The following is a 14,299-nucleotide window of genomic DNA, read 5'->3' on the forward strand; positions in this document are numbered from 1 at the left end:
TTACAAAAGAGAGAACAAGAAGAAAGCATACACACTTGCACGGTTTTAACTCCAAAATACTCTGCTCCTACTCCTTTCTTTGCCTAACTGTGTTCAAGGTTTTGCTCTAGCTAGTTCGCCGGGCTCGTTCGTTTGGGTGCTCAAAAGTCGAACCGTAGCACGTTTTATCCTGGGAAACCTGGGCCATAACGCTCCTAGCACTTTTGGGAGGTGGCAAATAAGGTTTTAAGGAAAGAGTGATCTCTTGGCTCGCGCTAAAAATCCTATACCCAAACACGAGCCAATCTCCTTCTTCTTTCGGTTTGGATTATGCTTCTAAGCAAAAATCATCTCTCTATTTGTTTTGTCGTTGGATTGGATTTATAATCTGAGGATTATCAGTTCCAATTTTGGTTGATATATATTGGTATATCTTTTTCGTAGATATATATGTATATATAACATTTGGGTCCGTTATATATATATATATATATATATATATATATATATATATATATATATATATATATATATATATTAGTGTGTATATATATATTTCGGATATATATCGAATAGTATTTTATATATTTTTGTGTGTATATATAAATACTATTTTAAGATATTAAATTGACTTTTGGTTCATTATTTCAAAAAATTCTCCAACGTTTAAATTAAAGTATAAATCTCCTATGTCCCATTCTCACTTAATCTTGTCCTTGCACACGCGTCGGTTTATACAAACAATAGACGTATATTGTTCAGTGTAAAATTATATTTCTATAGCAGTAATTGAATTTTTTTCAACTTATATATATCTAATGTATTCATAAATCCCTATTTCTTTGGGGTATTATAACTTGGTAGATATCTGAAATTTGTCATTGAAGTGTATTTAGGGTTTATTATGGTTATTAATATAGAGTAATATCGTAAGATTAATTATCATTTTGAGAAAAAAAATTTACCTTAAAATTTCCAGACATTTAACAGCTATTTAATTCCCAGTCCATGTATATTAATATTTTTGTTCATTTCAGACTTTTCTTTGCTCAAATTAAATTTTATATAGAGAATGAAATCATACCCTACCACCACTTATGGGCTGCAGAGATTAATTGGATCAATGAATTAAGAATAAGAAAACAGAGTAGATGGGAGAAATGGACTTGGTCCAGTCATTCCACATATCATTTTGTGTTTACTTCATTATTATTATTATTATTATTATTATTATTATTATTATTATTATTATTATTATTATTATTATTATTATTATTATTATTATTATTATTATTATTATTATTATTATTATTATTATTATTTTTAGACTATTGATAATTTGCATTCAAAAAAGACTATTGATAATTTTCCATATAGTATACTTGACCCGGGTAACAAGTTTTGGAATTGCTAGGCTTAAGTTTGCCTATAAAATAAGCAACAAACATGCAATGGTGCATTCACCACAGCTTTACTTGCCCAATATTTAGTTATATTTATATTTGTCTTTGTTTCCCTTTCCCTCATGGCTCTGCTCCATCCATTCTCTTGCAAATCCTCCATGGCTCCCATTCTCCTGCTCATTGTGTTGTTTCACATTGCAGGTCTTCTTTCTTTCTATCTTATAGTATAATAAGAAATTAAAATAATATTGCGCAAAAGCTTACAATATTTTATGTTACAATTATTCGTATTTATTAATTACTTGCATATTACTTACTGATTTAATTTTACATTAAGTAATTTATTGGCGGTCATGTTTGGTAACATAATTAGCTTATCAGTCAATTTTGATTTATTTGACCACTATTGATTGTTTGACATGATTAAACAATTAATATGAATGTTTGATTACTTAGCTTTTTATAACTTATTGCTCCAAAATGTTAAAATTCAAAAAGCTACTCAAAACAAACTTTTTCGATAAGTTTTTTTAGAAAGTCATTTTTACATGTAATCAGTTATCAGCTAACAGCTAATTTACCAAATACTTTTCTACAATCAACTAATGCTATCAACTAGTCAAACTTACTAACCTAATAAGCTAACAACTATTTACCATATACACATTATCAAAATTTTATTTTGGTGCATGGAAACTTCATTTAGACTCTGTTTGGAAAACCTAGATGAAAAGTTATAAGCTAGGAGCTGAAAGCTGAAAAGCTATAAGCTAGGAGTTGAAAACTGAAGATCTGTTAAGCTAGTTGTTATGATTATTGAAAGTGTTTGGTAAAATTAGCTTTTTGATAAGCTAATAAATGTAAAAAGACTAAAAAGGTTTGTTTACATATTAAAATTTAACATTTTGTCTTAAAAAAATTAACATTTTGAAATAAAACTATTAGCATAATCATGATCTAGCATCTAATAATGAAGGTATTGTTGCGAATCTCATTCATCTAATAGTAATAATAATAATATTTGCGGTGAAAATTGCGGATAGAGGAGAAGAGAAAAGGGTTTTAATTGGAAAGGGTAAATTATGTTATTACTTTAAAATAATAAGGATAAAGAGGAAAAAAAAAAAGTTAGGAAGCTAGTAGCTTATTTTGAAAGGTAGTGTTCCAAAACAAGCTCTTATTTTAAGCTAGGAGCTTATTTTGGGAACATTACCAAACAGAGTTTATAGCTTATTAGTAGCTTAAAATAAGAGATTGTTTTAAAAAAAAAAACTCTTAAATAAGCTTTGCCAAACCGAGTCTTAGTTATGGGATTAAGATGCATATGAAATTAATGCATGCATGCTAGTTGGATTGATTATTAATATGATATACCGATATTATGCAATATCAATCGATCTTTTTATATTACTTTATAAGTTTCAAATGGAATATAATTTTGTTTAGATGCTTTTGCTTTCATATGGAACTTGTCATATTCGAAATAAAATTATCTTTCATTAATTTAACATCATTGCAATTATATTATTTGAGTATTTGACATCACGTCTACTTCACGCAATTTTTGGGTGATGACTACTTTTTTTTAATAATCTTAAAAATCTCTATAAATCTCACTCTTGTATATGAGAAGTAATTTGAATTCACTCTTGGTCGATCCCATCATAGAAGATTTTGGTTGACCAGCTCAACCAAGAAAGTGGTGACAAGAACCAAACATGTTTATAATATAAGAATCATACTCCATTCACTCGCACACCCCTTTTGAGGCATAAATCTGTGTGTGTGTGTTGGGGGAGGTTTTAATCAATTGTGGGTCTTATTCTATATAAATTTATCTTATATAAAATTGGTTGCCCTTTGATTTCAATTCAATGCAGGGGTACAATCCATTGGAGTGTGTTTCGGGAGATTAGGCAACCATTTACCATCCGTAACCGATACCATAAACCTCTACAAGCGGAATGGCATCCGAGGGCTGCGACTCTACGAACCCGACACCAACGTCTTCGAAGCTCTCCGAGGAAGCAACATCGATGTCATCCTCGACGTCCCCAACGACAAGCTCCAAGACCTAACTGACCCGGCAAGAGCCCACGATTGGGTCTACGCTAACATCGTACCCTATCCCGACGTCAACTTCAAATACGTCGCCGTCGGGAACGAGGTCTTCGCCGGAAACCACGGTTCGGCTCAATTCCAAAACTACGTTCTCCCCGCCTTGAGAAACGTCCACAACGCCTTATCGGCCGCGGGTTATCAGGGCCGAATCAAGGCCTCCACCGCCACCTACTCCGCCGTGTTAGCCAACACCTACCCACCCAACAACGGCGTCTTCAACGATAACGCCAAGGGCCTAATGAACCCCATTGTCGGATTCCTCGCACAGAACAACTTGCCCTTGCTAGCCAACATATATCCTTATTTCGCCCGAAAAGGCGACCCGGACAAAGTCACACTGTCGTACGCGTTGTTCTCCGACAGCCAACCGAACCCTGTCGGGTACCGCAACCTCTTTGACGCGATGCTGGACTCCATGTACGCCGCCGTTGAGAAGGCCGGGGGTTCCAATGTGCCCATCGTTGTCTCCGAGAGCGGCTGGCCGTCGGCCAGCGGCTTCGACGCCACCGTGGATAACGCCGCCACGTATTATCGGAATCTAATTCAGCACGTCCAGGGAAACAGTGGGACTCCCAAGAGGCCTGGAAGCCCAATTGAGACTTACCTCTTCGCCATGTTTGATGAAGATCAGAAACCTGGTGATGAAACCGAGAAGCATTTTGGACTGTTTAGCCCTGACCAGAACCCAAAGTATCAGCTTAGCTTCAACTGATTTCAAGTAATACTATAGTGAATAAATTGAAATATATATAGTGGAGTAATTAAAGCTAAAGTTTCACTTTTATTTCCCTGAATAGGAGAATGGGCAATGTATTTCTAGATTCACCATGTTCATTGTAAGTTGTAACCTGTTTGAACAATAAAATTCCGTTTCTATATGTATTAATTGTGATGATCTTATAAAATAATTTTCAGTTCTTTCTGGGTTCACATAATTGTTGTTGTTTATATCCAAGAATAAAATTCCAAACTCAAATTGTTGTAATTTTTCTTGTTTACAGATCAGATAAATATATAGCTAACTTAATCTTATCTTATCTTACTATATATAATAGCAAAATGTTTTTTGCCAATCAATTTCCCGCCTAAATGAAATTGCATCATTTTAAGGTATTAAATACCAATTAAATGAAATTGCATCATTTTAAGGTATATAATGCAGCATACTTATCTATTTTCAATACATGTTAATCTACAATTATTGTTATTTAATGATGAAGCAGGTAATACATTCCAATATTTTTAAGTTAACATTTTATTATATAAATTAATTTATTGTTTACTGAAAAAAAATTAGAGTATCCGATTTTAAAAAATAAGATTAACCTGTTTTTTTTTTTTTATTCTTACAATTTTATTGATAGACAACAATTTAATTGTTCATTCTAATATAGTTTTGAGAGGGAATTTTTTTTTTAAAAAAAGTTACTAAATCAGTTACTAAATTGAAAAAAAGTTTTTTAAAATTTAAATCTTGCATGAACAATAATATTGGAGAGACGAATAAGTTTAAACAAATAATTATTGAACTGATATTAAGTAATTAGAAAATATGATGTATTTCTTAATTTCGTTTTAAACAATAAGTTTTACCTGAAGATGATACTGTATTTATTAGTTTGTTTTAGATCTGCTCCGGTCACCCGATTTTTCATATCGGCATTTGGGGAAGAAAGCAATTCCACAACGGCCAAAAGCTACGGTCAGATTATCTGAAAAGTTTTTTAGCAGTGGATTACTTGGATGTGCGATGATTTAAAATCGAGTGTGTCAAGATGCCGGAAACAGAGAAGGTTCGCGTAAGTCAGTAAACATTTTAGAGAAAATGACGAACGCAACAGAGTAGACGGAAGCGCAATCGTCAAAAAATATGGATTAGGGTTTGGTAATCAGGTTTTATAATTGGGTTAATGGGCTCGGGTATTGGGCTGAAATGCAACGTAACTGGATTATATGGATAGATAATTAAATGTTTATTGGGCTTAGCATTGCAGGTTTTATTTTTTCTTTCATGTCATGAAATATTTCATATTTAGTTTAGATTTATATATGTTGTACGTATATAATTATTATTATTAAGCAATGTTTAAGAAAAGATTTTCGTAGTTAGTTTCAATGTATGATGATGATATTGTATTTTTTATTTATATATTGTCAAGTATATGTACTATAGGCTTTAATTGCAAATCATATTAATAAATGTTTTTATATATAAGAAAATTTAATTTCATAATTTTTTATTGTATATTGTTTGATTTCCTAATTTTAAAATTTTTTTTTTATAAAAATGTGTGTGTGTGTGTGTGTGTATATATATATATATATATATATATATATATATATATATATATATATATATATATAATTATTTTAATGTACACTTTTTAAATCTCATGTGGTATGTTATAACACAATTCTTTATAATATATGCTAACAGTATGTGATGTTCCATATAACAACCAATTTAGTATTGTTAAAGAAAAATACATTTCAGAATAAGTTTTAATTTCATGATTAATATTTTATTTTATTGTTTTTAAAATATTATTAATAATAAAGTTACTTAAATTTTATGTTGTGCATCGCACGGGGCAAAAACTAGTTATATTAATATCAGGATGTAGTTTTAGTAGCCATGGGAGTGTACTTGGTGCCTTTTAGTACGTAATGGGCACAACTTGAAATAATACAAGGGAGAATTGAAGGGGTGGTAGTCAACAGTCAGTTAGACTAAGTGATCGGTGTTATATTGTTGATCCCAAGTTTGATAAAAAGTTGAAAGGAGAGTTGAATAGATTTTTTCCAGAAATTTTAACTTAAAAACGATTTACTAATAATCAAAGCATATTATTACCAGCTTGAAAGCACAGTGATAGGTAGCGGAGGACTAAATTAAAGTTTGTAGCACGGGTTTGAATAAAAACAACTTAGACTACTAAAGATGTGTTGTGTGTGTGCAAACTTTTCAATCAGCTGGAAAGAAAAATAAAGTGCAGGGAATAATTAAAGAGAGTAGAAAGAGATTTTTATAGTGGTTCAGCAATTGCTTACGTACTCCACTCTTGTCCTTAACCTTTAAAGATGATTTCACTAGTATATTATGCATAAATACAAGTGAAAAAGTAGTGTATCCACAAAGCACTGTTGACTGCATATGGTGTTCTTTCGACTGGATGTCCCCTCCGTTCTTCATCACCTGATCTTTACTCCAAGGGTCACCCACAAAGTCACCTTGAATAAAAGATCTCCAACCACAATCGTCAAAACCTGCTATTGTTTGTTTATTTTCACAAATCAATGAACTATGAACATAGAGGTTCACTGTGAAGCTTAGGTTGGATCGTACGCACCGTATGAACCTGGAAAACAACAAATGTCACACGAAGTGTCTGTTTCGAACACTGTATAGATTTTAGAGTTGGGGATGGAAGGAAAAATCTGCGTCGTGTTGTTCAACACTACCTCCCCGTGACAGGATTGGGTAATTTGTCAATAAGTGAGTCACACAGGACGACATCGTTCAGCACGCCACCTTCTGCCTTCATGTCAGCAACTAGGTTCTCAAAGATATGCACTTGTTCTATTATTGGTTTAGTATCCACCATTTGGAAATGTAACCAACGGCCTACTGCATACTAACGCCTTCCTGCATCATCAGCCCCATATTTTTCAATAAGTAAATCCCAAATTACCTTAGCAGATTTGTGAACACTGAACATGTCAAATAGAGGGTCTGAAACTCGTTGAAGGATGATCCCACGTGCAGTCTTGTTATCTTTTTCGTACTTTGTACGAATAGCTTCTGCAGCTGCCAGCGCTGATGCGGACTTCTCAGCAGTAGCATCCTCTGTGGTTGTGGACTTGTCAGTGGTTTGAACTGAGGAATTTCCAGCAGCAGATGGCAGATATTTCGCGGGGTCTTCAAGGACCACATAGTCGACATCTTTTGCTTCCAGTTGCATCAGAATTTTGCCAGCCCACCATCTGTAATTCAAGCCACCACTCAGTGGTTGAATTGGCGCAACATCAGAGGCTGTAACGTGCTCAGACATTGTTGTTTATAGTAAATGTTTTTAAATGTTGGATCGTACGCACCGTATGAACCTGAAAAACAACAAATGTCGCACGAAGTGTGTGTTTCGAACACTGTATAGATTTTAGAGTTGGGGATGGAAGGAAAAATCTGCGTCGTGTTGTTCAACACTACCTTAAAAACATTTACGACAAGGGCATCGCATGTTTTCGACAGAAAACACAGATATTCTCAAGCTCAGGACAAAGGCTATGGTAACAAGGTGTTCAGCGTTTTTGGTTACTGCTTCTGGTTTTCTCTGCGTATTACTGAGAAGCAAAGGCTTCTTTTTATACTGCATTATGGAGAAGGAAACGCCCACTAGCAGCTTTAGCATAGGAATAGGGAGTAAATGTGTGGAGAAGACTGACTCTTGATCGCACATGTATAAGGTGGTCATGCGGACAAGATGTACAAAAATAGGGTGGAAAAATTGTTGTTAGGAGCAAAACGTTGACCCCACCGCGCGTCGTGACGAGACGGGCGGGCAGCGACGCACACGTGGTTCTCTCTTATTCCCTCTTCATAATAGTTCAAACCTTTTCAAAAGGGTTGGTTATTATAAAGGGGAAATCCAAAAGCTAAGTTAGCAATGTGGGACAACTTGAACAAGCATCTCATTAATGCTTCTTCTTTAAATGCTCCCAACAATCCCCCACACATTTAAAGGACAAAGCTGGATTTAAGGGTACCTGAGCAATCTCAAGAGCTAATTTTCATGCCAGTGTATAATACTTGAACTGTCATATAGTGGATTAAGTAATTCTCTATCCGAGAGTGAACTAGATCTTGAACTCATCGGTTAGATAAATTTTGAACTTAAAATGCACTAACTAGCTCTTTTGGTCACAGAATCTGTGTAGTTACATTCTTGACCCGGAATAATTCCCTGTTTAGTCTATCTCAGCATAGACCATCAATTCTGTCAAATCTACCTCATTGTAGATCACCCTTTTCAGGCTACAGAGTACCACTGTGGAACAGTGTTTTGAAAGTATTTCCGTGACCTCATTTCATCATGAATTACTTTCCTCATTGGGTGTTAGCCCCATTTCCCTTGATGAATCAAGGATGGCCTTTCGGTTTAGGCCTTTCGTGAAAGGATCTGCGATATTCCTTTCAGATCTCACAAATTCCATTGTGATCACCCCATTCAATATTAATTGCCTTACAGACTCATGTCTGACTGTTATGTGTCTTCGTTTTCCATTGTAGACACTATTTTGTGCTACACAGATGGCAGTTTGTGAATCACAATGTATTGGTACAGCTGGTGCTGGGCACCCCCACAATGGCACATCGGCCAGTAGATTTCTCAACCACTCGGCTTCCGGACTTGCTAGATCTAGGGCTATGAACTCTGATTCCATAGTCGATCTGGCAATGCAGGATTGTTTTGTTGACTTCCATGATATAGCGGCTCCACACATAGTGAATACATATCCACTAGTTGAGCTGACATCATCACTGTCATTTACCCAGTTTGCATCACAGAACCCTTCAAGCACCGCTGGGTTTCCTTTATAGTTAAGTCCCCATTCTATTGTGACTCTCAGGTATCGAAGTACCCTTCTCAGTGCATCCCAGTGCAAGATGCTAGGGTTGTGTGTATAACGACTGAGTTTGTTCACTGCAAACGCAATATCTGGTCTAGTATAGTTCATTAAGAACATTAGACTCCCAATTATCTTTGCATATTCTCCTTGAGACACACATGCCTCTAGGTTTTTTGTTAACTTAACACTAGGGTCATAAGGGGTTTTGGCCGGAGTCACATCATAACTCTCGAACCTCTTCAGAAGTTTTTCTGTGTAATGGCTTTGAGATAAAATATAACCGCTCTTAGTTTTTTCTTAACTTTAATCCCAAGTATTACATCAGCTTCCCCAATATCCTTCATATCAAATTTGCTACATAGAGTCTTTTTAGTCTCATTTATAGCTTTAATGCTCGAGCTGAAGATTAACATGTCGTCTACATAAAGACAGATAATCACAAAACTAGACTCTACCTCTTTAGAGTATAAGCATGCATCTGAGCGGTTAGTAGAATAACCTAACTCTAACAGAGTTTTATGAAATTTTTCATACCACTGTTTAGGGGCTTGTTTTAAGCCATATAGGGATCTCTTGAGTCTACACACCTTCCCTTCTTGTCCCGAATCAACACACCCGGGAGGTTGTTCCATATAGATCTCCTCTTCTAGTTCACCATTTAGGAAGGCTGTTTTCACATCCATCTGATGCACTATCAGCCTGTGTAAGGATGCCAAAGCAAATAATACACGAATGGTTGCAATTTTTGTTACTGGTGAATAGGTATAGAAATAATCCTCACCGAATTTCTGTGTGTAACCTTTTGCTACTAGTCTTGCTTTGAATCTCTCAATTGAGCCGTCAGGTCTCAACTTTCTTTTGAAGATCCATTTGCATCCTATGGGTTTACATCCCTTGGGTAAATTCACCAGTTCCCATGTATGATTAGACCGTATGGAGTCTAACTCACTTTTAACAGCTTCTTTCCATAAGGTTGAGTCTACTGAGCGCATAGCTTCTTCAAAGCTTTTTGGTTCTTCTTCTAACACAAGTTGGCATATTAGTTGGTCACAAAGCTCATTTAGATCTTTCAACTCCGTCACATATGTGATGAAGTCAGAACCAAAATTTTTCTCAACTCTAGGTCGGCCTTTTACTTCTTCGAGGCTCTTCTGAGTTAGTTGTGAAGCTGTGAAAAGGTTAACCTGGTGAAGTCTATTAACATCTGTATTGTTAGCATCCTTTAGCGAAAAAATGTGTTCAAAGAAAACAGCATCTCTAGATTCACACATTGAACGAGTATGTAAGCACATAAATCTATATGCAACATTGTTTTCAGCATACCCAACAAACACGGCATCTAAGGTTATAGGACCCAGATTGGGCCTTTTGAATGACGGTAGTCCCACCTTTGCCAAGCAACCCCATACCTTAAAGTATTTAAGGTTCGGAGCATGCCCTTTCCACAGTTCATAAGGGGCCGGGTCTTTTCAAACCCTTTGTGTACAACTCTATTAAGTATGTGATTTGCTGTTAAAACAGCTTCCCCCCCACAAAGAGTCAGAAGCTTCTGAACTGATTAACATAGCATTGAGCATCTCTTTAAGAGTTCTATTTTTTCTTTCTGCTATACCGTTTTGTTGGGGTGTGTACAGTGCAGTCACCTCATGTATAATGCCAGAGGATTCACATAGACTTTTCAAGAAGTTTGTTTCATATTCTCCTCCTCTATCGGATCGTAGTCTTTTGATCCTTTTGTCTAACTGATTTTCTACTTCAGTTTTAAACGCAACAAACTTTTGTTCGGCTTCACTTTTTGATCGTAGTAAATAGATTTTTGTATAACGGGAGTAGTCATCAATAAACGTAATGTAATAACGTTTGCCACCTCTACTTTCAGTGGTCTTAAAGTCTGCCAAATCAGTGTGAATTAATTGTAACAGTGAGGAAGTGCGTTCTTTTACAGTAGAAAAAGATGTTCTCGCAAATTTAGCTTCAGCACACGTTTCACATTGTTCACATGGATCATTTGACACATTTGGTAACATATTCATGCTTTTCAGTCTATTTAAACATTTTGCACCAACATGTCCTAATCTACCATGCCAAACATTAACTGAAACGGTAATATAAGCAGAAGAGGCATTCTTATTATCACAACTAATTTGAGAAGTTCCAGATACAGAAGTGTTATTTTTCACTATACTAACATCTAGCACAAAAAGACCTCCACGCAGATATCACTTCCTAAGGAATTTCCCACAGCGAGTCATAACCAATCGGTCAGACTCAAAGACCATCTTAATTCCAGCCTTGTTAAGAAGGCTTCCAGAAATTAAGTTTCTACGAAGGGAAGGGACATATAATACATTGTGCAAAAGTAGATGTTTTCCAGAACACAGAATTAATTCTATTTTTCCTCTACCACTTTCCTCAGAGACGCTGGAGTTCCCCATGAACACTTGTTCTCCGTCTGTGATAGACTCGAAAGTTTTGAACAGATCCTTGTTGTAGCAGAAGTGTCTCGATGCTCCCGTGTCTACTACCCATTTGTCTGGATTTCCAACCATGTTGGCTTCGGTAATCATTGCAGCTACTATGTCAGGATTATCCTTGTTCTCCAGAAGATGAGCTTGATTCTTAGGCCCATCACTGTTCGATTTCTGGCCAGTTTGACTAGTAGAACCCTTATGGTGATAACATTGGGCAGCCTTATGGCCCTTTTTGCCACAGACGTAGCATTCGCCATTATTTTTTCCTTTTTTCTGAATCTTGCCATTTTTGACACGGTTGTTACCGTTGTTTTTGTAGTTTTTCTTTTGGTTTCGGTCGCCTGATTTAGGCTTATCAAAACCAGTGTTGGTTTCGACCACATTGGCCTTAACATTATCAGAAAAAATGACTGACCTGTGAACCATACGATTTTCTTCTTCGATGTTCAGGCTACTGATCAGTTGTTGAAGAGTGTAGTTTTGGCGGTCGTGCTTCATTTTGGTTTTGAAGTCTACCCACGAGTCTGGCAATTTGTCAATAAGTGAGTCACACAGGACGACATCGTTCAGCACGCCACCTTCTGCCTTCATGTCAGCAACTAGGTTCTCAAAGATATGCACTTGTTCTATTATTGGTTTAGTATCCACCATTTGGAAATGTAACCAACGGCCTACTGCATACTTACGCTTTCTGCATCATCAGCCCCATATTTTTCAATAAGTAAATCCCAAATTACCTTAGCAGATTTGTGAACACTGAACATGTCAAATAGAGGGTCTGAAACTCGTTGAAGGATGATCCCACGTGCAGTCTTGTTATCTTTTTCGTACTTTATACGAATAGCTTCTGCAGCTGCCAGCGCTGATGCGGACTTCTCAGCAGTAGCATCCTCTGTGGTTGTGGACTTGTCAGTGGTTTGAACTGAGGAATTTCCAGCAGCAGATGGCAGATATTTCGCGGGGTTTTCAAGGACCACATAGTCGACATCTTTTGCTTCCAGTTGCATCAGAACTTTGCCAGCCCACCGTCTGTAATTCAAGCCACCGCTCAGTGGTTGAATTGGCGCAACATTAGAGGCTGTAGCGTGCTCAGACATTGTTGTTGATAGTAAATGTTTTTAACTGTTGGATCGTACGCACCGTATGAACCTGGAAAACAACAAATGTCGCACGAAGTGTCTGTTTCGAACACTGTATATGGATGTTTCGAACAGTGTATAGATTTTAGAGTTGGGGATGGAAGGAAAAATCTGCGTCGTGTTGTTCAACACTAGCTTAAAAACATTTACGACCAGGGCATCGCATGTTTTCGACAGAAAACACAGATATTCTCAAGCTCAGGACAAAGGCTATGGTAACAAGGTGTTCAGCGTTTTTGGTTACTGCTTCTGGTTTTCTCTGCGTATTACTAAGAAGCAAAGGCTTCTTTTTATACTGCATTATGGAGAAGGAAACGCCCACTAGTAGCTTTAGCGTAGGAATAGGAGTAAATGTGTGGAGAAGACTGACTCTTGATCACACATGTATAAGGTGATCATGCGGACAAGATGTTTAGTTGATCCACAAAAATAGGGTGGAAAAATTATTGTTAGGAGCAAAACGTTGACCACACCACGCGTCGTGACAAGACGGGCGGGCGACGGCAGCGACGCGCGTGTGGTTCTCTCTTATTCCCTCTTCATAATAGTTCAAACCTTTTTAAAAGGGTTGGTTATTATAAAGGAGAAATCCAAAAGCTAAGTTAGCAATGTGGGACAACTTGAACAAGCATCTCATCAATGCTTCTTCTTTAAATGCTCCCAACAAAGTCACCTTGAATAAAAGATCTCCAACCACAATTGTCAAAACGTGCTATTGTTTGTTTATTTTCACAAATCAATGAACTATGAACATAGAGGTTCATTGTGAAGCTCAGGTTGCACTAGATATGAGCATTTTAGCTTCGTCTCTCTCTAGTTTGAAAACTCTAGCAATGGCACTTAGCAATGACAACCTTTTCTGAGCTTCCAGAGTAATGTGTCACCTTGGATAATGTGCCAATGCTCCAAGTAAGGATCTAACAAAGAATGTTGGTAAGTTTTGCTGCTTATCATCCTTTAAGTCTTTACGTCACTCATAGACTTGTGTTTCTTAAAAATCTTGTTGTTTGCAAACTTTTGCTGTTTATAAACTTTTGCTATTGGTAAAATTGAGGCCAGTGCAATATCTTAATTTGAGTTCTCTTTTTAAAGTAATTTATATATCCTCTATATAATAAAGCTATATGGTTTGGGAAATAATTAATGTTACAATTAATGCCACAACATCCTTTATTATATTAAAAAAAAAAAAAGCACAACATTTAAAAAATAAAATAGCTATATATTATATAATCATATAAAAAATGTGTTCAATTAGAGTTTAAATTTACACATACAAAATTTGAAATTTACTTTCCAAATGTAATTATCTTAGTTATTATTTGTATTGTGAAAATTATAATAATAAAGATGGAATATAATTAAGAATAAATCAATGTAATTATGTAAATTATCTCTATAAGTTTATTTGAATATGCACATAATTAGAGATTATATTAACCATACAAAATTATAATTATTATTTTAATTTTAATTTTAATTTTAATTGTAATTTTGTATTCTATAAAAATAATAAACACTTGACCAATGGAATCTCAAAAATATTATTATATTAAAT

General features: G+C 35.6%; 1 protein-coding gene across 2 annotated transcripts in view; it reads left to right on the forward strand.

Annotated features, from left to right (window-relative positions):
- Window positions 1-422: 422 nt before the first annotated feature.
- LOC109167923 (glucan endo-1,3-beta-glucosidase, acidic-like) overlaps window positions 423-14,299 on the forward strand; it is a 44,794-nt gene continuing 30,917 nt past the window's right edge. Inside the window, exons 1-3 of one of the 2 annotated variants that reach the window (XM_019316997.1) lie at window positions 423-431; window positions 1,470-1,583; window positions 3,263-4,396. In XM_019316997.1, the coding sequence (XP_019172542.1) occupies window positions 1,505-1,583; window positions 3,263-4,215 (1,032 nt within the window). In that variant the 5' untranslated portion in view covers window positions 423-431; window positions 1,470-1,504 and the 3' untranslated portion in view covers window positions 4,216-4,396. Of the gene's footprint in view, window positions 432-1,457; window positions 1,584-3,262; window positions 4,397-14,299 lie in introns of those variants that run through there. The other variant, XM_019316996.1, reaches the window with a different exon arrangement.

Source organism: Ipomoea nil, unplaced genomic scaffold (genome assembly GCF_001879475.1).
Source record: "Ipomoea nil cultivar Tokyo-kokei standard unplaced genomic scaffold, Asagao_1.1 scaffold3170, whole genome shotgun sequence".
In the NCBI taxonomy this organism is placed as follows: Eukaryota; Viridiplantae; Streptophyta; class Magnoliopsida; order Solanales; family Convolvulaceae; genus Ipomoea; species Ipomoea nil.